The following is a 26,168-nucleotide window of genomic DNA, read 5'->3' as shown; positions in this document are numbered from 1 at the left end:
TGAGTCGTTGATTGTGAGATACGGCCAATAATAGTGTTCAACTTACTTTATGTTTTATTGTTCTGAGCAACACTAAAATGAGCACATATCTGTAATGGGAAGTCAGGTAATGCGAGTTATCATCAAAATAAAGCTCTGAAAGTGGCGCATTAGAACTGAATTTTGATTTGGCCTGACAAATGAGTCATTTTGCTTGATCCACATCGTAAATGTCTTATTTTCATGATTTTGTAGAATCACATGTTTTAAGTTTGAGCTAATTAAGTGTTAGAATTCAAAATGAAAACATAGCAACTTCCTCATTTAATTTGTATTGTTTTCAATTTCATTCCCGTCAGGTGCTTGGGTTCAACGCGCGGCAAAGGAAGGCTTTCCTGAATGCCATCATGCGATGGGGTATGCCCCCACAGGACCCATACAACTCACAGTGGCTTGTCAGAGATCTCAGAGGCAAACCAGAGAAACATTTCCGTGCTTACGTGTCACTCTTCATGCGCCATCTATGCGAGCCAGGCTCGGACGGCGCTGATACTTTCGCTGACGGTGTTCCCAGAGAGGGTCTGTCAAGACAACATGTGCTGACAAGGATTGGTGTCATGAGCCTTATTAGGAAGAAGGTATGTTGAATTTAATAGTTCTCCTGAGATGATTGAGGCCAAATTTTCTCTTTTATCTTTGGATCTATCTCTGAATATATTATGATTATAGCTTTGACAAGAATGGACATCTTTACCTGCATGATGATGGTGTGTTGTATGCATAACATGTTTATTTCAAATTTGATTACAGAGAGTTAAAAGGAAAATCACTCTACTTGATAATTTCAATTGATCTTAGAATTTGGGGGAAAGGTTAGATCAAATTAGACCCCAAGCATTGGCCAAAATAAGAAATACAATATTTGGATCATCATCATGAATGTTTCTAGCTCTAAATTTTAACACCAAGGGAAGGAAGGTAATGATTAATGAAATACTATAAAAGAAATAAGTTTAAATGTCAGAGATTAGTAAATACTACGGCAGATTTTGACAACCATTATCAGCAAGAAAAATTGTTGTCTCTTACCCGAAATCTCATTGCAAGGAATTTATTTTCAATTTTTCAATAGCAGCCTTTGTCCAGATACACCTAAACTGTGACACTTTGTATCTTATAGGTGATGGAATTTGAACCTATTAATGGATCCATCAGTCTACCAGAGCTGATGCCATCAGGACTCCCTGAACATCTCGTCAATCAAGGCAAGAAGTCTGACTCTCGCAAATCTTCACGTAACACCTCACCTGCTCCAACACCCGTAGCTGGTTCCCCAGCTCCTACACCAATGGCTGGCTCTCCCGACCCTAGTGTAGACTCCAAGGCATCTGATGAGAAAGAAAAAGCATCTGAGAAGGATGGCAAAGATGAGACAGAGGGTAAAGACGAGAAGACTGCAGAAGAGACTAAGGTATGGATACTACCATAAATGGGATAGATGTGAAGAAAAAGTGCAGCTCGGTTAGAAAGGAACTTCAATCATTGTTCTTGTCCAGCGTACACAACCACTTGAAATTAAAGTATAATTTTGACAGGTGTATAAATGTAGAATGCAAAATCTGTGTATGACAGTTGGTGGTGAATTCCTTCATTAGCAGTATTGTATAGCAGGAAATTCCCATGCTTTTTTTAGAACTAAATTTAAAGCCTGTAAAAATTGTCCCCAGGGCTATTTTGTGATTTGGGTATGGTCGACCATAGCCTTATTTTGAGCCCTGGCAGAGATACCCAAATATTCACAATTTTAAAATCCAAATAAGATGAAAGTTTACAGTTATATTAATAAAAGCATTAGGTAAAGATTTGGAAAAAAAAATATAATTTTTACTACTGCATAATGCTACCTGATCAAAAGAATAAGTTGTTAATAGTTTTGCATTTTACATTTCGGGTAGGTTAGCCTCATTCACTTTATTGTTGTTTGATTCATTGATGTTTTTGCAGGACAAGGATGCCAAAGAGGATAAAACAGAAGAAGGGAAAGTGGAAGGAGAAAAACCAGAAGGAGAGAAACCAGAAGGAGAAAAAGCAGAAGAAGCAAAACCAGAAGAAGCAAAACCAGAAGAAGGAAAACCAGAAGAAAAAGAAAGCACAGATAAAAATGAAGACAGCAAACCTGAAGAGAAGGAGAAACAGGACGAAGAAAAATCTGAAAAGGATGAGAAAGAAAAGGCAGAAGAAAAGGAATCCAAAGAAGAATCGAAAGAGGAGTCGAAAGATGATGAATCAAAAAGTGAAGAGAAGACAGAAAAGATGGAAACAGATGAGAAGGAAGAAAAGAGCGAGGATAAGGCAGATGGTGCTGAGGCCAAGGAGGCAGAGAAACCCATGGAAGTAGAAAATGAGACAAAAGATAAGGAAGAATCTAAAACTGAAGATGGAGAGAAGAAAGATGAAGCTAAGGAGGAGGAAAAGATGGAAATTGATGAAAAGAAAGATGCGGATAAAACAGAAGGTATGGTTCATTTTTGTAACAACCTTAGATTACCTTAATTAGAAGTGTCTGTTTGTGTGTGGGAGTAGGGTTCTTAATGGTGTGGAATTGGATGTGAGGCAGATTCAGGTAGCAATTTCAGGCTCTTAGTTTTAAACTAAATTCTTGCTTCAAATTCCAGAAAAGTGATCTAGAGAAAGGGTGCTTTAAAATATTTTCTCCAAATTTTTTGAAAAAGTGCTACTTTTGATTGTTTTATTAGCACGATTATGAAATTTTCCCAGAATTTGACAAATTTGCTCTAATTTTGAACAGAAATAGTTTCAAGTCCAAAAAATTAGCACATTTTTTGTCTCTTCATCAAATTTGGTATATTTCTTTTTGATAATTTAAATCCCCATCAAAATTCCCTCCCTGCCTCTGCAAAATACAGTAAGCAGATGTCCCATAGAGGCCTTGCATGTTTTTATCGATTTGCTCCAAACAAAGGATTTGAACCGCTGTCCTTCACCGTAATCATGGCGCAGTGCAGTCCATTCAATCAAATGTTGTCATCAACCTATTTGATTGTAGTACATTTGTTATATGTTTGAGACGAACTGCCGCGGTAGATAGCAATCATGCTTTGAATGCATTTGAGAAATCCGCCATATTTACGGTATGATACATCATAGGCACAACCTTTATATCAGTCCATATTTGTGTCATTTGAAAACATAACAACAGTCTTTAAAAGATATATATGAATCCCAATTTAAAAAGATACATACATTATGTTGTGCGAGAAGTAATGTCCAAGAGTTTTATTGTTTCGACAGATTCAAAAGAAGATTCCGCTAAGGCAGAAGATAACAAAGAAGCAACTGATAACAAAGAGGAGGCTAAAGAAGAGGTCAAATCTGAGAATAAAGATACAGATGCAGCTACGAAAGAAGAACCAAAAGAATCCGACAGCAAAGAAGAAGCAGCTACAAAAGAAGAATCGAAAGAAACAGAGAGCAAAGAAGATGTAAAGAAGGAAGAATCCAAGGAAGATGTTAAGGTTGAAGAGAAGGACGAGAAAGCAAAAACGGAGGATGTGGCTGAAGTCAAAGGGGAAGAAAAGAAAGAGGAAGTGAAGAAAGAGGAAGAAAAGAGACTAGCAGTACCTGAGAGGAGAAAATTGAACTTTGTTTTTAATATTGCTGATGGAGGCTTTACAGAGCTGCATACATTATGGTTGAATGAGGAGAGGGCAGCCAAGAGTGTGGGTGATAGAGCTAATGAGATCTGGCATAGGAAACACGATTACTGGCTGCTTCACGGCATCGTCAAGTATCCTTTTCTAATGCGATTATTTTATGAATATTTTGAAAATTTGTGTTTAATGAATCAATGTTTGTTGATTTAAGATGTCAAATATTTCCAAATACTGTAAAGCCACTTAATTTCTCTTGGGATTTATTACGCTAGATTAAATACCCGCAAATTTTATGGTTTCACATTGAATTGTAAACATGAATTGCTGGATTAGTGAAAATAAATACTCACAAAAATTATGGTCATTGGCAATTAGCGAAATTAAGAACTAGTGAAATTAAACAACTTTACAGTTAATACTCCGTCACTTTTTATAGATCCTAAAATCTCTGATATAAATTCTAGTCAAAATTGGGGAAAATGTATTGGACCTCGATAGGGTGCCTGAAATAGGGAACCAGATTAGATTTGAATGTATTATTGATTTCGAGTTAATGAGCCACCTCCATTGATATTGATACCTGAAATAGGGAACCAAATTAGAATTAAAAGTATTATTGATATTTGAGTTAATGAACCCCATCCAGGGGTGTGAGAGACCAGATATTTGTTTTTTCAACTTCAAATCATCCCAGGCATTATGACATATTCCTTAACCACATTACTCAGGCATGGCTACGGTAGATGGCAGGATATCCAGAATGACCCAGCATACATGATTATCAATGAACCTTTCAAGGTGGACGTAGGCAAAGGCAACTATTTAGAAATCAAAAATAAATTCCTTGCAAGGAGATTTAAGGTAAGAGGGATTTTTTTTCTTGCTGATTGTTTTTGCTTACTTTTGCATTCTTTCGTTAATTTTTTTCTGTGTGTGACTTGAGTAACTTGAGATGTTTGAAACTACAAATTCACCTACCTTGTTCTCTTGAAATTGTGATCACATGATATGTTGAATCAAGATCAGTTGGTGCTCATTTTCAAGGTGTTATTGAAAAACTTGCCCTAAAAAACAAGAATAAAGCTCTACAAAGTAGTTTACAATCTCAATATGTGACACGATCTGGTCCATGGTAATGGGGGCCAAAGGAGGCATTTTTGAAAATTGAGTTACTGTTGTTATTACATTATACATACAATAGGCTATCATTTACTGAAAATACTAAAGGTCTAACATACTTGGTTATGAAGTTTTTTGATATCTATTTTCTAATATATTTTATTGTTTTTTTGCTCCATATTTTTACCTGTATCTCAGTTTCAAATTTGCCACCTTTGGCCCCCATGGACCAGATCGTGTCACATATCATATCATGTGTTGTGTGTATCTTGCAAACTTTCAAAAGTTTTAAAACTAACTTCACCTTTTATTTGTTTGTGTTTTTGATAGTTGCTTGAGCAAGGCATGGTTATCGAGGAACAACTCCGTCGTGCCGCCTACCTGAATCTCACCCAGGATCCTAACCACCCAGCTATGGCTCTCAATGCCAGGTTTGCAGAAGTGGAGTGTCTGGCAGAAAGCCATCAACATCTGTCCAAGGAATCACTGGCTGGAAACAAACCTGCCAATGCTGTATTACACAAAGGTAAAGGAATGGCAGATAGGTTTGGAACAGTGTCTGAATTAAAAAGGGGTTGTCCCACGGACAACCAGGTTGTAATATTTCTGGTTGTCCACCAAAGTTTTTGGTTGTCCGTAAGCTGCCACAATCTGAAACAACTACATGTGACCAATAAAAGTGGAGTGAGTGTAGTCAAATTATGAACAATTACTCTTCAATATTTAACAATTCATCAGTTGTGTCAGGTTTGAGCAAACTAACATGCTGAAAAGTGACTTTTGGCTGTAGATCTTTGTTTGTCCGTCGGACAACTAGAGCATTATTTTCGGTTGTCCGGTGCATGTTTTGCTGGTCCTGGGCGAACGGACAACCAAAATTTCGAACACTGGTTTGGAATACCCTTTGCACCTTGTGTTTAAAGTTGATTTGTTGAATACTATGTGACAAGAAACTTTCCCTCTTGAAAAGTATATGCACACATCTTTTGTCATCAAATATTGCCCATTATAAGCAAGTCTGTACCAATTGTTCATGTACCTGAAACTGCTTCCCAAAACGTTGCAATGCCAACTTTGAATTGGTAAAATTTGAATGGATATTACCACATTTCGACAAGTTCTAAATCTAAGTATGTTTAGCACAGATGTGATCATATTTGCCACCCAAGCAAATTTCAAAGAGGAAGCCCCACCAGAGCAGTTCTTCTGGGGTGAACCAAACCTGTCTGGTGATCAAATTAATCAGTGACAATGGTGTCTCTGAATTTGACAGGTGCTGATTGATGTTTTAATGCTATTGCATCAATTAAATTAGCACCTGTTAAATTCAGAGGTAACTTTGTCACTGATTAATTTGATTATTGGGCTTCCTCTTTAAGGGTAGACGAGGAGTTGTTGGTCGAAGCAACCAAAAAAAAAATCGATTTTCATTCTCTAGATCAATAAATTATTGACAAATAACACCTTGATGTTTTGCAAAGGTTCATTCTACAAATTATATAATTTGAAAACTTGCTTAATTTATTGTTGTTAATGAGTTATGTACATTTTACAAAAGTGTTGTTGTTTCAGCACTCTTTACAACATAACTCAAGAACCACAGGACCTACAAAATTATTTCTGTGATATTTGAATTCTTCTACACGCTCGCAAGGAAATGAGCAATGCAATTTTTGCCAAAGCTCATTACCATTCGCAAGATGTTGTGAACTACCAAATCGCAACACTTTAAAATAGTGTATTACCTTAACACTGATGAACAAATTGTAGTATGTTTTGATGTATAGTAGTGTGAGTTGGTGTTACTGAATATGATTGTTGTGATTTTATTATTACTGCAGTTTTAAACCAGTTGGAAGAGCTTTTGAGCGACATGAAATCTGACGTGGCTCGTCTGCCCGCAACCTTGTCACGCATTCCTCCTGTGGCCGCCAGACTGCAGATGTCTGAACGTAGCATCTTGAGTAGACTCGCCAACAGAGACGCACAAGCCCAGGCAGTTGCTGCAGCACAAGCAGCAGCGGTAAGTAGGCTAGTAAAACATGGGTGTATAACCAGGGTGTTAGCTAGCCACCTGTCATTTTGGACAGGCAGTTTGCTCTTGGGACAGGCAAAATTAATGCCATATGCTATATTCTAAAAAATTATGCTTGAATAAGTTCTGAGAACTCAAAACAAGACCATACAAATAAATCAAGGCTATAGCAATAGCCTTTTGAATGGACTGAACCCCTAGAAGGGTCGGAGGTTTGGTTTATGTTTTCAGGGTCAAATTTTGGACAGGCAGTTGTGGTGAAAATGATGGGCTCTTGTAAAATTGAGCTAAAGACTCTGTTTGTAACCACTAACCAGCCTGGTTGGTAGGGGGATGGAGGAGAAACTATGTTGGCAGAGAAAAATTTTCCTGGTTGGAGAGAAATTTGGTAATAACTAAAGGGCTCATTAACCATGAATTTCAGCTTCTCTACTGGATCTATCCTAAGACTTGAGATATCTGTTACTTATTATGACCATTTGTAAGAAAGACAGAGTCTATAGTTGAGTTATAATGTGTAGATTTGAAAGTGCTTGCTTTCAAAAATCAGGAATTAATGAAAATTATTGATTTTGGGAATTAATATCTGGTTTCAGAAAATTCATGTTGATTTAAAATTATTTAAAATTCTACGTCATGTGGTATTTGTGTCTATGATTTTTTGTTTACCTTTATGCTGGTTTCATATTTTCATGCCGCTTGCCGATGGTGCATGAGCATTGCAGACAAACGGACACAATCACGGCTTATGATTCGCTGATGCGTCAGGCGGCATAAAAGTCTGACGGGCATTAATGTACTATCTATTGCATGATATGTAAAGTAAACAAATTGTGTCTTGTTGCCATTTGCAGGCTAGTGGCAGTGGTGGTGCTGCTGCTGCAGCCAGTCAACAGCTTGCATACGCAGTAGGCCAACAACAGAACCCCTACATGAATTACACCCCGGCTGGAAGCTACGGAGGTAGCTTTGCCACAAACTTTGCCGGCTACAACCGTCAAAGTGCCGCTTCAACGTATGCCTCCCCCAGCAGCAGCAGTCAATTCTCTGGATTGCAGAATCATTACGGACAAAGTAAGCTTGCTACACCATTCTAATTTCTTCTTTTTTCCTTGAATATCTGGAGATATAAATGACTTTGCCATCAGCAAGGTGAAATTTCAAATAATTCTTCTCAGACTGTACTGTGGTGTAAGTTTTCAGCATTAATGCAGATTTCAGAATTTGTGTATTGTATTCTTGAAAAAAGTATAGGAAAATGGGAATTTTCAGTATTTTAAGATTTTATGTCAAAATTCTTACATCCAGCAATACAGATCTATACACAAGTGCTTCTGTTGAGATATTTTTTTGGTGTGTGTCCTTTGTAATGAGAAACTAAAGCGAATATTTTTTAAGTTTAATGATAATAGTGTATCTTTTTTTCAATATGCTTTACCCTACATGTAGAGAAAAGTTTTCTTGGCCTCTCACTGTACAGATGACTGCATAAATCACACAAGGGGGAAAACACAATTTGACCCCTGCATTTGTGCATCAGACGATTCCAATACATTTTTCACAATTTTCTGTTATTTTTTTTTTCAAACATATTTCAGGCAACAAAACACCTTAAGTTTTAAAAAAAAAAAAAAAAAATCTGTTTTACAGTTTATTTGGTTCTGTGATGCAAAACAGTCAGAGACAAAGTACCACTTGCTGATGTTTTCTCCAAAATATTATGCCACTGAACATGTATAGCATTTTTACTGATACTCTTAAGCTATATGGCATTTTGTACACTGGAGCTTAAAAGAGAACACTTACAATTTGAAGCTGCGTCTAATGAATGCTCACTAACTTCACTGGCTTGCCGAGACTAAAAATACTATAATAAAAGCTATATTGAATCTGGCAATGCATTGAAACTAGGCCTGTATTAATACTATGTCATGATTTTGTTGCTGTTGCAATTAAATACAGCATATATAACAACTAATTACTCTTTCCTTCATTTGCTGTAAAACTGTTTTACACTAAATTTACTATAATTCTTATAAATTACATAAGAGAGAAGTGGGACATTTTCCAATTTTTTTTTGGTATCCATGTATTTTCTTCTTTATCAGGACAAAGACAAGGCATGATGAGAGGTATTTAAAATGGGAAGAAACAAATGATGATGATTTTGAAAAGAGTAGCTTAAATATTCATAAAAAATACTGTCATCTACAGATGATGTTAAATCAACTATAAATAATGGTTGTTTTTGGAAATAGGCAAATCTATTTTTGAGTGAATAATATTCAAGATCATTGTCATCCGGAAAATAAACCATCAAGTTTTCATTTGGGTTTACAGTTATACATCCTTTCAAGAACCTGAATCTTGTTATTGCTTAAAGGGACATTTTATTAGTACCCCTTCACAGTTAATGGTATTGATGAAAAGTTAATAAGATCTTTTAATTTTTTTTAAATTTATATATATACTGTTTTGTCAAATTAAACATGTTATTGCAACTTTCAACTGTTATCTCATGTTAAATTTGCTGCCGTAGTGCACGTTAGTAACCATTGGATACTGGTTCAAGCTTGGGCTTAAATACACCGGTTCATAACAAAGAATGCGTGAGCCAGTTGACCTAGCAACAATCATATTCTAACATGCACTACGCTCACGGATTATAAATTTAAACCACATCATGAAATCAAAAATATTAATATACCATCCCCACAAAACCTTATGTGCCTTTTGACCTGTTTACTCAAATACTCAAAAGTATTGAAGCACCAAGTAGAACATTTTATGTGGGTGAATCTGAAATGTGCCATTTTGGGCTATTCCAGTTGAAATCCATACACGGGCCTGTTTCAAAATTGTCGTAATCATGTCGGACGGAATTTGATAGCAAATATGGCTGTCATTTTTGTTCCAGAAGTACTGGACTGGTTTTATTTTACATGGGTATGGATATGGTACATAGCTATCATGCTATGGCAGTATTGTCTGAAAAATCCTTGATGGCTTCGTGTAGGACAGGAAAAAGTGACCATGTCGGACGGAATAGATAGAAATGGGGTTCCCAGGCTTTTGACATTCAAATTGATATTCTATTGAAAGTTACAACAATATCTTATAAAGTCCTGCCAAATAGTCAAAGGAACATTCATAAATTAAATTTCTCATACAATCTTTATTCAACAATCATTGTCATGGAAACGGCAACATCTCAAAATGGGCCATGTCGGACGGAATGCATCATGTCGGACGGAATGAAATGTTGACTTTTTAGCAACTTCTCAAAATTTAATATTTTTACCTGCATTATAAAGATAAGGTCATGTACTAATGCTGTATATACTTTAAAAGTATTGACCTCTATTTATTAAAGATGTAATAATGGAAATATTGACAAATTCCATCCGACATGCTAGATTCCGTCCGACATGATAATGAATTGAAAATTGGTCCCCAACTTGCTTAATTTTGAAACTTACTTCTTAGAAATGAAGTTACAATACATTTTATGTAAGATTCATATCTATTCTTTCATAAAATAAACTTGTTCTTATGAAAACAACAAGATTTCTTAACTATTTTGACGTTTTTTCATGGGTATACAAAAACACAAGCATGTCGGACGGATTTTTTGGAAACAATTAACAAGGGCTCCTTGAGCACTTATATTTCAATTGTTTTATTTTTTGTACTTACACAATAAATACACACCTTATTTAGTTAATCAAAATAAAAATTAAAACCATATGTCATCAACTTCAGACTTCTTGCTATTTTAAAATGTAAACACTGAATTTTCCGTCCGACATGCATGAATTTTCTTTTCTAAGAAGTGTTTCCTGTAAAAAACTACTCAAAATTTTATTTATTTATTCCTGTGAAGTATCCATGAATTTAATGTAGAAAATGAATCAATAGTTGTTTTAGTCAATTACCTTTAAAAAAAATGGACAAATTAAGGGCTACATGAAAACCAGCATGTCGGACGGAACTGTTTACAAGGGCACATTTTGCATTGGCCCCATGCAGGATAATGGCATATTTCCCACTTAAAAATGACCAGTTTCATCACGTGTACTTTCCTGCAGTCTGATTGAACAAAAGTAGGATGTTCTGTACAATGTACACAATAATGCCAATTAGCCTAGGATAAGGCTAATGAAGTGAAATGATTAGTTTCCAATCACATTTTTTTCAGTGAAATATGAGGTCATGATTTCATTATTCATTATTTTGGAAAATTTCATTATTGTCAAAACTTTTGTTTATATGGCTATTACCTAGATATTGTTGATGAAAGACCATCTCAAAACAGGTATTAATGCTAAGATCATCATTACAGACATTTTGCAACAGATTTAAACAAATCTGAATTTGGGTTTTTTTTTAAAAGTGCTTACAATTTTTGTAGGCACTTGAAACATGACGAGGTAACCCTTAAATTCCATTATTTACTACATCCTCTACCTACATGTACAACTAAGGAAAAATGCTGATTATGATCAGCAGGGGATGTCAGATATTTTGAGAGTTTCAATTTTGGTTATTGCCATCTCAATTTGCAGATAATTGACTTTTTATAAAAAAATAATGAAAGTTTCGGTCAAATTGAAAAGGCGATGCGGGCGGGTGACGGGAAACTAAGAATCAACTTTCATTAGCCTAATCTGTGCAGAACAAGATGTACATGCAGCACATAATTATGTGCAGACTGCAAATACATGCTGTGCACAGGGCACTGTGGGATGAGCAGTCTTTCTGGCTTCTTTTACATTATTTTGTGTAATTGTAAAGATACCAGTATCAGGCAAAATGAGCTTCTGATCGATGTAGATTTTAGCGAAAACTATGTTTAAAACAAACAAAAACATGCCATACCTGAGACCATAATACCCGCCTCGAGTCTCCATACACTCAGAGTGGCTATTTTGGCTATGAGTCATTTAGTCTATAGTGGCATTTATTTCTTCAACATTTACATAATAAACTGACATGCATGCACTTTATGTTTTCTTCTCTGTGTACATTGTACAGTGTAGTGAGTGTGTCGGCCTACACATGTATTTGAAGCGGTAACTTGTTAGCTAAAAATTTCAAATTTCAATGTACTTGAGGCCCTACATCAGGGCCCTTAGTTATCATGAAAAGTGTTGGGATTTAAAATTACAGACTACTAATCTATTTTCAATTACACAAAATAATGTAAAAAAGTCAGTAATTGGAATTAAAATATGAGCTTGTAAACCTTCACAGTGAACACACACACATACAGTGTAATTATAGTATGGTCGTTGGACATTTTGACCAGGAAAAAATTGGTAAAAAGCTGATTTTTGCACCAGACAAGCAGAATATATCATAGAACATCATATCCAAAATCCCCAGAAATCCCCCTTGGGGAATTCGTTTTATCCAAGATGGCCGCCAAAATGGCTGCCGCAACATATAATTAGGTGTATCTTAGCTTCTAAAGCAGATATGATGATAATTTTAGTGTCTTTGAATAGGTTTATGAGGTCAGAGAATTCAAATTTGTACAAATCTAACACACTGATGTCTTCAATCACACTGAAATCCAAGATGGCCGCCAAAATGGCATACAACATATAATTAGCTGTATCTTAGCTTCTAAAGCAGATATAATGATGATTTTAGTGTCTTTGAATAGGTTTAAGAGGTCAGAGAATTCAAATTTGTACAAATCTAACACACTGGTGTCTTCAATTACACTGAAATCCAAGATGGCCGCCAAAATGGCCACCACCACATATGATTAGATATATCTCCGCTTCTGAAGCAGATATGATGATGATTTTAGTGTCCTTGAATATATTTCAGAGGTCAAAGAATTCCAATTTGTACGTATCTAAAACACTAAATTCTTCATTCACACTGGAATCCAAAATGGCCGCCAAAATGGCCGCCACCATCACGTGTTATGTTTAAGTATATTTTGGCTAATGAAGCGGATGTGATAATGATTTTAGTGTCTTGAATGTGTTTTAGGTGACGCAGAAGTCAATTTATTTATCTAAAGTACTAAGTCAATTCTTCACTCACACTGTAATCCAAGATGATCCTCAATATGGCTAAAATCAAACATGCTTAACTGTATATCTCAGCTTCTGAAACCAATATAATGATGATTTTAATCTTTGAATAGGCTTTTAAGAGAATGTAGGTTTTAGGGGTTGCAGATTTCAATGTTGCAATTACTTAAAACACGGAAGTAAGTGCTCAGTAACAATAGAATCCAAAACAGCTGCCACCACATGATTTTCTATATCTTAGTTTCTGAAGCAACAGTAGCTATCTTCGACTTCATCTGCAAGTATAATCGCCTCAGCGTTTTGGCAATTTTCTCCTCTGCAATCTCCACAAGCTGTGACACATTTAAATCCCTTTTTTTTGACAGGAACATCCGTTATTTCCACAAGGACTCCTGGAGGATAGTTTACATTTGTATCATACAAACTTAAGCAAGCCTTGTGGTGCTGTATCTACATCCATAAGGACCGGTGCTAGTACGGTGTCAGAGAGTTTCCAACCCCATTGATTTGGATCCAAGTTATTGTTTGTGAGCTTTCTCCAAAGTATGACCTGCAAAAGAACACTCAGACTGTGGAAATATGCTGCTCTTTTTAACTAGGTGGAAGCTTTTGTGGATCAAGTGATGCTTTATTTGATGATACCATCGCCATGAATTAAACGAACACGCAGACCGTTTAAAGAATCTTCTTCTCGCCACCACATAAGACAACAAATACTCTGATGCCATTTGTACCAATCTGCTCTAATGTCGCCTCAGGATCGCTCATCTAGGATGATATCTCCTGCAATTCTTCTTATCTTCTGTAACAAACTTGTTGTCGAAATGTTGCAGAAGTGGAGTCACAACCACTCCATGCATGGATAAACAGGACCTGAGATGGAATGTCAATACTTCACCAACGTTGTTAATAAGGTCTTGAACTTTCCAACCCACCGATATCAGCTATATTCTGGTCCCCAGTGGCACTTCTCTTCCTTGTCTTGAATATTGAAGGAGTCTTGAAGGGTACATTCCACTATCAATGTGTCAGCATCTCCGGTACTATTGTGCACCATCCATCGACTCAGCAGCGAGATAAACTGGCATTTGTTCTTATCATATTCACCTCACAGAATCTATGAAGGTTCTCACCATGACCAGCAGACCTTCCTCTCAAATGAGAAGAACAACAGTCAGTTTATCTCGCTGCTGAGTCGATACTTGGAAACCAATGGTCAGATCGTGCACAATAGTACTGGAGATGCTGACACTTTGATAGTGGAATCGAATGTACCCTTAAATTTGCAAGACAAGAGAAGTACCTGTAGTAGCAGATGACACAGATATACTTGTCATTTTGATGTACCACTGAGACCAGACTATGGCTGATATCTACTTCCATCCAGAGAAGAAAGGGTTGGTGGTTTGGAAAGTTCAAGACCTTGTTAACAAAGCTGGTGAAGTAGTGACATCCCATCTCTTGTTTATCCATGTATGTAGTGGTTGCGACTCAACCTCTGCAACATTTGGACATGGAAAGACAAGTTTGTTGAAGAAGATAAAAGAATTGCAGCAGATATCATCCTAGATGAGCGATCCTGAGGCGACATTAGAACAGATTGGTACAGCTGGCATCAGATTATTTGTTATCTTATATGGTGGCAGAGAAGAAGATTCTTTAAACGGTCTATGGTTCGCTTAATCCATGGCGATGGTATCATCAAATAAAGCATCATTTGATCCACAGCTATCGACAAAAGCTTTCACCTACTGAAAGAGCAGCGTATTATCACAGTCTGCGGGTTGTTTTACAGGTCATACTTTGGAGAAAGCTAACAAACAATGACTTGAATCCAATTTAAAGCAATGGGGCTGGAAACACTCTGACATCGTACTAGCACCGGTCCTTACGAATTTAGATGCAGCACCACATAGCTTGTTAAGCTTGTACGATACAATTGTAAACTTTCCTCCAGGAATTCTTGTGTAAATAACAGATGATCCTGTCCCAAAAATGGACTTAAATGTGTCACAGCTTGTGAAGATTACACAGGAGAACATTGCCAAAACGCTGAGGCGATTATACCTGTAGATGAGAACGAAGACAGCTACTTTTGCTTCAGAAGCTGAGAGATATATATTCACATGTGGTGGCAGCTATTTGGGATTCTATTGCACTTGCACTTCAGTGTTATAGCCCGGGTTTTAAGTAATTGCAACAATTCTCTGACCCTTAAAACCTACATTCTCTTAAAAACCTATTCAAAGATTAAAATCACCATTATATTGGCTTCAGAAGCTGAGATATTTAGCTAATCATGTTTGATTTTAGCAATATTGAGGGCCATGTTGGATTGGAGTGTCAGTAAAGACATATACTTAAAGATTTCTAGTTCGTTGCAACAACCAACCCCAGACATCGTATCGCATTAAAGTTAACTAAAGAATTCTGTGTTGTTTTAGTTAGACATAAATACAAAATTGTCTTCTGCGTCACCTAAAACCTATTCAAAGACACTAAAATCTTTATCATTATCTGCTTCATAAGCCAAAATATACCTAATCATAACACGTGGTGGTGGCGGCCATTTTGGCGGCCATCTTGGATTCCAGTGTAAATGAAGACTTCAGTGTTTTAGATACGTACAAATTTGAATTCTTTGACCTCTGAAATATATTCAACGACACTAAAATCATCATCATATCTGCTTCAGAAGCGGAGATATATCTAATCATATGTGGTGGTGGGATTTTGGCGGCCATCTTGAATTTCAGTGTGATTGAAGACATCAGTGTGTTAGATTTGTACAAATTTGAATTCTCTGACTTCTTAAACCTATTCAAAGACACTAAAATCATCCTCATATCTGCTTTAGAAGCTAAGATACAGCTAATTATATGTTGTGGCGGCCATTTTGGCGGCCATCTTGGATTTCAGTGTGATTGACTTACATCAGTGTGTTAGGTTTGTACAAATTTGAATTCTCTGACCTCTTAAACCTATTCAAAGACACTAAAATCATCATCATATCTGCTTTAGAAGCTAAGATACACCTAATTATATGTTGTGACGGCCATTTTGGCGGCCATCTTGGATAAAACGAATTCCCCAAGAAGGATTTCTGGGGATTTTGGATATGATGTTCTATGATATATTCTGCTTGTCTAGTGCAAAAATCAGCTTTTTACCAATTTTTTCCGGGTAGCCACGGTTTTTCCTCTTCAACGACCACACTATTAGCAGACATGTGTGAGCAGATTAGAAGCCAGAAAAACTGCTACATGTACACCTTGTTCTGCACAAATGACAGATTATCCTAGGCTAATTTGCATATAGTGTACATTGTACAGAACATCCTACTTTTGTCCAATCAGACTGCAGGAAAGTACATGTGATGAAACTGGTCATTTTTAAGTGGGAAATATGCCATTATCCTGCATGGGGGCAATGCAAAATGTGCCCTTGTAAAGAATTCCGTCCGACATGCTGGTTTTCATGTCGGACGGAAAAAAATGTAGCCCTTAATTTGTCCATTTTTTAAAGGTAATTGACTAAAACAACTATTGATTCATTTTCTACATTAAATTCATGGATACTTCACAGGAATAAATAAATAAAATTTTGAGTAGTTTTTTACAGGAAAAACTTATTGGAAAATTCATGCATGTCGGACGGAAAATTTAGTGTTTACATTTCTAAAATTGCAAGAAATCTTAAGCTGATGACATATGGTTTTAATTTTTATATTTATCAACTTAGTAAGGTGTATATTTATTGTGCAAGTACAAAAAAATAAAACAATTGAATTATAAGTGCTCAAGGAGCCCCTGTTATTTGTTTCCAAAAATTCCGTCCGACATGCTTATGCTTTTTGTATACCTGTGAAAAAACATCAAAATAATTAAGAAATTTTGTAGTTTTCACAAGAAAAATGTTATTTTATGAAAGGATAGATATGAATCTTACATAAAATGTACTGTAACTTCATTTAGAAGGAAGTTTTAAAATTGAGCAAGTTGATGACCCATTTTGAAACAGGCCCACACCCTATGGAAGGCTTGAACTATGATCTTAATCTTCCACACAGGGAGTGTGGATTTCAAATAGGGCTACCTGAATGGATGACAACGTTTGAAATCTACACCCCCTGTGTGGGAGACTACGATCATGTCTTCCACATGGATTTCAACTGGAATAGCCCATTGCGTGCCTAACTGATAACAGATGACACAAGGTTCTTGATTGGTCAGTATAAAGCCATGGGGTTATAAATACCACCAAAATTGTATTTTCATTAATAACAGAAGCCATCATTCTGCTATTATTTCTCTTAATTAATTTCCTCTTTGTGTTAATTAACATGTGAAAATAAAATTTGAATTAAAAAAATGGTTTCCATTAGGGGTTGCTTTTAATTGCCCTGCAAATAACATCACATTGAAGCCTGTCTAACCCATTGTTTTCGTCATCACAACTTGAACGAGGAAGAAGCACCATATGAATATTAATTTAAAGGGCTTACCCAGCCCATGTCATGTCTAACAACCTTATCCATTGTGTGACTAATATTTGTCTCTTTTCTTGTTTGTAACGTCTTATTTTCCGTTGAGTGAGCTGTTGTCACACAATTTTTGACTTAATTAACATGATTGATAATTAGTACTAAATCAATCAAATGGTACTAGTTGATCAGTAACATACAACATGACTAATGATTGATTATATGGAGCCAACTGTGGAGGGTAGACTCTTTTGCATGCACCTGTAACACTCTTGGGTAGTCCTGGTATTTTACCTCTATTGGTGATTGGTCTCTCTCACAGCCTCTTTGACTTGACTCATCTGACTTACTGAGCACCTGTTTTAACTTTCAATACCTGCACATTCTCATTTGCATAACAACTCACATAATTTGCATAACAATAATCACAAGATTTTTCAATAACTAGAGTTGTCCCCTCTTTGAATAGTCATCATGTATTTCTACATTTTTTCACAAAATGGCTTTTACCATAAAAAAAAAAAAGCAAGTCCATCAAAAAGTTGGGTTGTTTTGATTTTTGCACAATTTCTCCCCTAGAAATCTTAGTCTTGTTCATTGCTTCTGGCTTTATAGTCCATCTTTTAATAAGATATTTTAATAAGATAATGCAAGATATTTTTGTCAACTGATTAATGGACCCAGCTGGGACCAATACCAATAGTTGTGGTTCAGAATTTGGCCGCCAACATTTGAACTTGCCTGGTAGGGTCAACATTCTACTGCATTTTCTTGCCGAGTGTCCTTCCATCCAAGTTTTATTTAATTATAACACATAAAAATGAAGCAAGTCTTGCTCAAAATCAATTGCTCTCTTAAAAATTCAATGCAACCAACACAACTCTAGTTATTACTGTCAGATATTGATTGCATGATGTTACTTGATTCCATTGCCACTAATTTGGTCCTCTACCATATTCCTCCTTCCACCACAATTGCTTCTCTGCTTACTCCCATCTCCTAGCAGCTATCCAGCCGTTACCCCAGGGTAATGTGCAGGTCATTCCGGGTCGCTCAGGACCGTCCTCCAAAAGCGGTGGCGGGCGCCCTCATCTGCGCCTTACTGGGCAACTACTACACTACCATGCTTAGCAACGCCTCTAGTGCCATCTCCAATTCAGGTAGTAATACTACACAATGCAGCAACACTCTTACTGCCATGCAGGGGTTGCCAGTTTTTGTGTATTTTCTCTTGACGCGTTGCTTGATTGCAGTATGAGATTGGGTGCTGTGATATTAGAAATTGTAATGTGCATGACATGGAAGTTTTTTGTGATAATGATCATTGCACTGCATTGCAACAATTAGAAAAAATGCCTGGCAGGGAACGCAATCAAAATAGAATGTTTGAAATATTTATCAGGCTAGGTGATTTCTGTGTGTTTTTAATCAATTGCTTACTGCATGTCAAGATAGTGCAGGAGAAAGTTACAAAATGGTATCCTGGTCACTTCGAAACATTAGGATATTAACGTCATTTAAGGGTACTACACCTGGCCAATTTTGTGCCTATTTTTGCATTTTACTCCAAAATTATAGCGCATTGGTGACAAGTAAGATATGTATATTATAGGGCAAGGACTACAACTACTGCACTGGAAATTTTATTTCAGCACAAACAGCAGTTGTGGAGTTACAGTCAAAAATGAGGGAAAACCAATATTTGATCGATAAATCAATAACAACCTGCCTTGAGTTGCTGAATTTTCAGTGCAGTAGTTGTAGTCCTTGCCCCTATAATATACGTTCTTACTTTTCACCAATGCGCTATAATTTTTGAGAAAAATGCAAAAATAGGCACAAAATTGTCCAGGGGATGAAATCAGTCGAAATTCAATTCTTATCAAACAACTTTCAAGCTTAGTAACTCATTTTCTTTCTTGCCTGTAGAAAATGTTAAGCATTAACATGTTGAACAATCCAAATAAAAAAAAAATGTATTTTGAGTTTTGTCACAAAAATTAAGACGGGGGAACTTGACCAGGGGGAACTTGACCAATAGTGTGTGGTTTGATGTGGTACGTTTGAATGTGTGCGTTCTGTGAACAAATCAATTCTTTTTTTTTTTTTTTTTTTGACTTGAGAGATTTTTCTTCTTATTTCTTTCTTGCATTTTGTATGCATGTATGTTGCATGAGATCCCCATTCCCCAAGTTGTATGTTATTGTCATTTGCATGTTTGTTCAGCCATAACACAAATATTATTTTGCAGAGGAGACAAAACTAAAACTAAAAAAAAGTAGTTATAGTTGCAGGCCTGTAAAATATTTCCGGTTCTGTTATTTATAGTGTTAAAATAGAAATCTTGTTTCAGTCAGAGCTAGTTTGTAGTGCTTCATACTTAGCTCTTCTCATCAAATAGATATTTGTTTTTCACTAAAAAGGAGGAGAAAGAAAACCTTGCAATTATTTTGGGGTATGCTGTTACATGTGCAAAATAGGATGTTGAGTTTCAAAATTCAATATTTGAACATAAAATATCTCCAAAGAAAACTACACTTTAAAATTTGGTAGCAAGTGAATATCTAGGAAGCTGCTTTTTGAAGTTAATATTTTGAATTTCGGGTCAATTTTGCTTTTAAAACCCTGGCAAGGAGTCCATTCTAATCAAGACATTACATTGCATGTGCATGGGACATTGCATGATCATTTTCTGACAAGTTTCAACATCACATTGTTTGTAGCTCATTCCATATTGCTCCTTTTCATGCATGTATAAACCAGGCGCAGATAAACAAAACATTGCATTTCATTGGCCTTTTTTTTTCTACCAATGTGGTGTTCTCGGATCTATGTTAGAGTACTTGCAATGTACCAAAATATGTTCAAATGTCTTAAGATAGTTAAACAGGTAAAGTAGATAAATTGTTAGTATGCTGCTCTGTTGGTAGCTGACGTAGCTCCAATGCAAAGTGTGAACAAAACAGCAAGCACTAGAGTATTGTGGTGCTGCAGTGAAAAAGGGAAAATGTTAAATGGCTGATTGTTGTGATGTGCCTGCAAAGTGCATCTAGACAAGCTAATTGTACCCGTATATTATTTTGCTTCCATTATCCAACACAGGGCAAGAGAATGTATAGCTAATTTGATTTTTTTTTCACTTGCCATCCCTCCCCTTCCCTCATTCCTCCCTGCCAGGACCAACTCAGCTCAAGAAAAGCATGGGGCCCTCTACAAGCATGGTGCCCTCTACGAGCATGGCACCCAAATCTGACAGTGCCCACCAGGGTAAGTGAGTACAAAATTCATGTTTTATTCATCCTTGCCCATTCTGGCTAACCATTTCGTACTTGGTGATGTAATACATTTCAGTGAAAATTTACTGCTAGAAAATTTCTGCTGATGATTTCATTATCTTTCAATTTGGGCAAGCTCTAAACATTGAATTGAAGATGACAAAATTTGGCCGCCAAATCATCTTTTCCTGATTTCCAAATTCACAATTTTGAATATGGTAAATTAACCAAGATGATTTTATTAATTACACACAAAGAAATTTAGATCAAATTTTCAGTCAATGTGCATTTTGCCTACCTGTTCTTACCCCTCAAAAACCTCAGCAATGAATATGCTTTGCATGATTTTGAATATGCACGAGAGTTAACAGCATAAAGAAATTGCACAAATTGTTGCTTGCATGTTTGCCTGAGCACTTGCCTTTTAACCCCATGAGAACTACATGCCGATTGGCCAAAAAGAAGTTTTCATTATCAATTGGACCAATCGGCAACATTGTTAGAATAATTTCACCACACAAAAAAATTGGGGTGAATTATTTGCAAAGCTCCATCCTGATTGGTGATTAAAGTGAAGATATCATGTAATTGGCCAATCAGAGGCAATGTTAGATCGGCAGGTAGTGCTCAGGGGTTAAGTAATGCTGTTATTTGTAAAAGCAATATAATTCAAGCAGTAAACTTGTGAGATGTTTTACGCCATGTCTTGTCAACTTGTCTTAGTTATTAGTTTCAACTTCCTAGAAACAATGGATAGCTATAAATTATGTGTTTATTATGTTGGCTGATTTTGTTAACTGTTAAAGCTGATTACAATGACACCATATATATGGCCAGAGATTGGGTGTATAGTCGGGAAGAAAAGAAAGAAAATCATTCCAAGTATCTTGGCTATTTTTGGAAAGCAGAAAATATGTTCATATCAGGGATTTATTTATTGGTATTTGAGATAGATTTTACAGACATGTTATATTATACCACTTGTGACGTCATACAATCACACTCAACAATTGTGTATATTCCGTAAGCTCACCTGTCAATCACAGGTGGTGTAATGTGAGATAGCAGATTTTACAATGAGGTGATAATTTTAGAGTTTTCTCAAGTTGCTGGCATGTATTTAACTCTTGATTTATAACTATCCAAAACAGTAGTACCCATGTGTGGAAGTGTGTCAAGTTTGTTCGGCTTATAATTAGTGGAGAAAATGACACTTAACATCGTGTATTGATATTGAATGGCATGCGCGCAGTTGGGTGCAAGACTTCGCTAGTTGCGTGTCGCTTAATGCGTGACTGAAAAACAGAACAATTTTCGCCTATGATAAGCCGAACAAACTTAAGTTTTAGCATAGAGTATTTTTATTAGATATGGTTATCTTTATTCTGTCTTAGCTCTGATATGGCACTTAGACTACAATGCAGGTTCTCTGCTCCTTCAGGTTCCACTGATTACTTAAAACTGATATGACTGATAAAATAGCAGAGACTTAAATCGTGGAGAACCAGCATTCAGTATCGGGATGAAAGTCTTCCAGATATAATCTAGCCATAGCAAAAAAATTAATATTTTGGGATGTGTTTGTGTAGTGGTGGGGTGGTAGTACCCTTTGGCCCCTGCTGTAGCCTGGTTCCGGAAGACCGTGTAAATACCAAATGCTGCACACAAGCACTCAGCCACAGTCTATCCAAGGGTCAGGTCAATTGTCAGGAAATAGATCTCTTACCCGCTTATATGAGTGCTTATTTGGTCGCTTGTTTGATTGATCCAATGCTTGCTTGCTTAAGAACTATCGAATCATCCTTATGCTACCAGTATTGTGGGGCCGATCTCTCAAATACCATTACCATTACCAGTACCCATACAATAGGAAATTTGTGCTGATTATTCCAACACACAATCAGTCTTGACCCTGTGCGTTTGTGAAATCATCCTCAAACCAGATCCACACAGTTAATTTAAAATACTTCGATTTTGGCCCCTGCCAGAATGGTCTGATCAAATTGAGGTTAAAAAGAAAATTATTACATAAACCTGCAAGTTTTAACATGCAAAAGTGTAATTTTTGCACAAATTAATTATGATTATATCCGGTCTTATGGTTTGTGGTACATTTCAGGGATTGCTTGGATCAGGTTAAGAAATCAAGTGTCTCTTCTCTTATTCTTGCTATTGGTTGTGTTGAGAAATTTATATACAGTTACATTAAAATGTGACAGTACAGCACGAATGAGCAGTAATGTCCTCAATTGTATTCTGAGTTACAGTGTAAAATGGGCATGAAGGTCATATTCATAGGTATTTCAATTTGGTGCTACGTGTATCTCATTAAATGAGGTACACGTAGCACCAAATTGAGGTACCTATGAATACGACCTTCATGCCCATTTTACACTGTAACTCAGAATACAATTGAGGACATTTACGGCTCATTCGTGCTGTACGGTCACAAATACCCACTCTTCACTTTAAACCCAACTGTCATATATGCATGTAATTAAAAGTTACATGTAGTAAATCCCTGTAGTTTGTAGTCAATGCTTGCTATATAACATATTGTCTCTAATAAATGGCCTGGGAGTGTGCTTTTTCTGAAAAAGAAGGCGTTTGTGTTATTTCTGAAAAAGAACGCATTGCAAATTTTCAGTGATAAATTACTATGTCAGCCTAACCATTGGGCAAAATATGGCAGTCTTTTTCTGCATGGTGGCTGATGTAAATACTGTGATTATTGGAACATTTCTACAAATTTGCATTTGTAAGTGCATTTTCATGCAAACATTGTACTTATTTCTTTTTAATGAAAATGCTACTGAAGTTAAGTTTACAATTGAATAGATATTGTCAATGCAATATTGTCATTGCAATTTTGCAAAATTATGGGGCATTTATTACAGACAATACAGGATGTGACCAAAATGTATGGCCGTACCAAAATGTGCAGTTAATTTTTGCCAAATTGTTTCTCTGAATGCCTTATATAGAGAAAATAACCACCTGGCTTGCCCAAATTTACATGTTATTGTCATGATTTAATCATGATTTAATAATTCTAATTTCTTCATTTGTTCTTACTCAAATTCTTCCCCTTAAGTTTCAGTGCCTGAAACTGCAGTGTTGCGGTATGGCCATCCATATTATCATGAGCTGTAAGAATTTAACATTAATTTTGTGCACCTTGTTTACTACAAAGTACAAATTATACATACATTTGAGACAGGGGGAGAGGGAGAAGGGGGCATTATTGTTGGTCTTTTCACCCTTACAAGGGGCAATGGACATGGGGTAATCATGAAATGGGGTTCAGACATTCAAGTTTATACATGTAAGCATGCCACATAGAATATAGGGGGAAATATATCTAAAGTCTGAATACTCTTTTATCCAAACTATTGGCCCTTAAAATTTTAGACTAAAATTGATTCTTTCAATTACTAGGCTTTTACAGCTGTAGATGGGGTAAATAGTCTGGATTTTATATATAAAACACACAATCATCAATGTTGAGGCTATTTACCCCACCTATAGTTGAAGCTTGCCAAGGTGAAGAATCATGTACCCATTCCGAAACTTGAGATTAAACAATGGCCAAGACAAAGGGATTTAAACATCAATTAAGCAAAGCTCATTAGATCCTGAGTGGAGTAAATCCATGTCTAAACGAACAGGTAATTAATTAAAAAAATAATAACCATCTGCTTTTTTTTTTTCTTGCTTTTTTCTCACTCTTTCTCTGACTACAGGCGTTAAATCCAGCAACGGCAGTGCCCGTAAATCCAACGAGATCATCCTGATAGAATAGAGGAATGTATGGATTGGGATTGACACAGCTGCAACACTGCCCTCATTCACTCACTTGTAGACTTCACAATTTCTCGTCAAAGTATCACTAATCTGCACCAGTGGTAGAGCACTGACTGAACTCTTGAAAGTGGGCATTGTCACTAAAGAGCCCCAAGCACCCATTTGGTGCACAAGAATTTGCACTCCTGTATTACAATTTGTTGTGAGCCAAATTTAGGCCAATTCAGGTAAAAATAATATTGCTTTATAAATTTGTGATAAGATCAAGAAACAGAATTTAAGAGTGCTGCTTGAGAGGATAGTAACCCGTGGACCAATGATGATTTATTGTGATGTGGTGTGATGAAATCACATTCCCTCCCATCACGTCTTTTCACTGTGGTCTTGTGATTCTAGTCCCATTGTATTTTTTATTGACCATGTGAATGGCATCTGACATACAGACTGGTTAAAATGTTAGTGCACAAAAAAGTACGAGTGAAATTGGATAAGTAACAGTTTGAAGAATTTAAAAAAAAATCTTGAAATAAAGACAATTTGTATAAATTTATTTAAACATGTTACAAAGTGATCTGAATATTTCACTATTTGGTGTTATTTATTCTAATAGGCTCAAATATATTGTAAAAAGTTAAAATGACCAGGGAAATGTGTGGAACATATTTATACAGCACAAATGATGATTTGTGCAAAACATGTTGCTTTATACTCTCTACATGATCTATAAATAATTTAACACACTGCTTAATGAGAAAATGTGTGTGGGTCCTGAAAGGACATGCACATTGCAGTGATGATGTCATACATGTTGAGTAGGTAAATTATTTTCATATTAAGTGCACCGACCTTGTGACATGTGTTTATTTAAAGGTGGTGGGTATTTACTAATTGATCTGAGATGATGGAACTATGTGCATGGGCAGCACATGCAAGTTTATTCCTGTGGGTAAATGGAATTCATTGTTGGTACTTGTCACAGCACAACCTGTGAAATAGGAGGGATTCTCAAAATGTTTTTATGTAGCAGTATTTTGTAGTATATCATAGAAAAGTATTTGTCATGTTTATTTGTATTAATCCTGTATTTAAAACACTGTGCTTTTTTGTGGCCAAAAGTGTATAAAATCATTTATCCATAATACTCCATGAGAGGGTACATTTTTGTTTTGTAAGCTAAGTGGACCATGTATGTTAAATGGGAATTTGGAATACTTAACTCGGTTTTCTCTTAGGTAAACGCGAGTAATCACTTGAAAGTGCAAATAGCATTCTATTCAAAAATTATTTAATAATATTTAAATATTATAAGAGAGTAATTGATTTGTATTCCAAATGAACATTTGCTTCTTGGGAGTGTCTTTTGACCATCAGTCCTTTTTGTGTTGGGAAGAAAAATGGCTGTATAAACTATTTTTGCTAAACAATTTGTTGCTATACAGGCAAGGGGTTTTTATATTGGGAAATTAGTGTAATTTTGTGTTTTGTATGTGTATCCAATATTGTGTTATGAATAGAATGAGGCATTGAGGGGAGGTGTGCATGATTGTGAAAGAATGAACAAGATTGAGAGAATTAGAGAATTACTGTGTGTAATCCATTGTCGATGTTCTTAGAATGCGGATGATTATGCACAAGGATCAAAGTCATGTCATACAGATGGAAAATATGGACAATTTAAATCTAATTTAGAGGTTTTTTGTCTTGTTTTGACATTATGTAACACCGGCTAGTTGCAGAGCACTTGATCGG

The 26,168-nt window shown here is 36.1% G+C and overlaps 1 protein-coding gene across 15 annotated transcripts in view; it reads left to right on the top strand.

Annotated features, from left to right (window-relative positions):
* Positions 1–25,936, top strand: part of LOC140157277 (chromodomain-helicase-DNA-binding protein 5-like) — a 64,016-nt gene extending 38,080 nt beyond the window's left edge. For 2 of the 15 annotated variants that reach the window (XM_072180411.1, XM_072180408.1), the window contains exons 28-39: positions 339–617; positions 1,160–1,450; positions 1,984–2,494; positions 3,292–3,787; positions 4,382–4,514; positions 5,103–5,298; positions 6,614–6,795; positions 7,662–7,881; positions 8,916–8,939; positions 20,518–20,607; positions 23,710–23,764; positions 24,359–25,936. In XM_072180411.1, the coding sequence (XP_072036512.1) occupies positions 339–617; positions 1,160–1,450; positions 1,984–2,494; positions 3,292–3,787; positions 4,382–4,514; positions 5,103–5,298; positions 6,614–6,795; positions 7,662–7,881; positions 8,916–8,939; positions 20,518–20,607; positions 23,710–23,764; positions 24,359–24,365 (2,484 nt within the window). In that variant the 3' untranslated portion in view covers positions 24,366–25,936. Of the gene's footprint in view, positions 1–338; positions 618–1,159; positions 1,451–1,983; positions 2,495–3,291; positions 3,788–4,381; positions 4,515–5,102; positions 5,299–6,613; positions 6,796–7,661; positions 7,882–8,915; positions 8,940–18,343; positions 18,501–20,517; positions 20,612–23,709; positions 23,765–24,358 lie in introns of those variants that run through there. The other 13 variants (XR_011859656.1, XR_011859655.1, XM_072180416.1 and 10 more) reach the window with 13 other exon arrangements.
* Positions 25,937–26,168: the final 232 nt, after the last annotated feature.

Source organism: Amphiura filiformis, chromosome 7 (assembly GCF_039555335.1).
Source record: "Amphiura filiformis chromosome 7, Afil_fr2py, whole genome shotgun sequence".
NCBI lineage: Eukaryota > Metazoa > Echinodermata > Ophiuroidea > Amphilepidida > Amphiuridae > Amphiura > Amphiura filiformis.
Note: the sequence above shows the minus strand (reverse complement) of the source record. Positions and strands in the feature narration are given on the sequence as shown.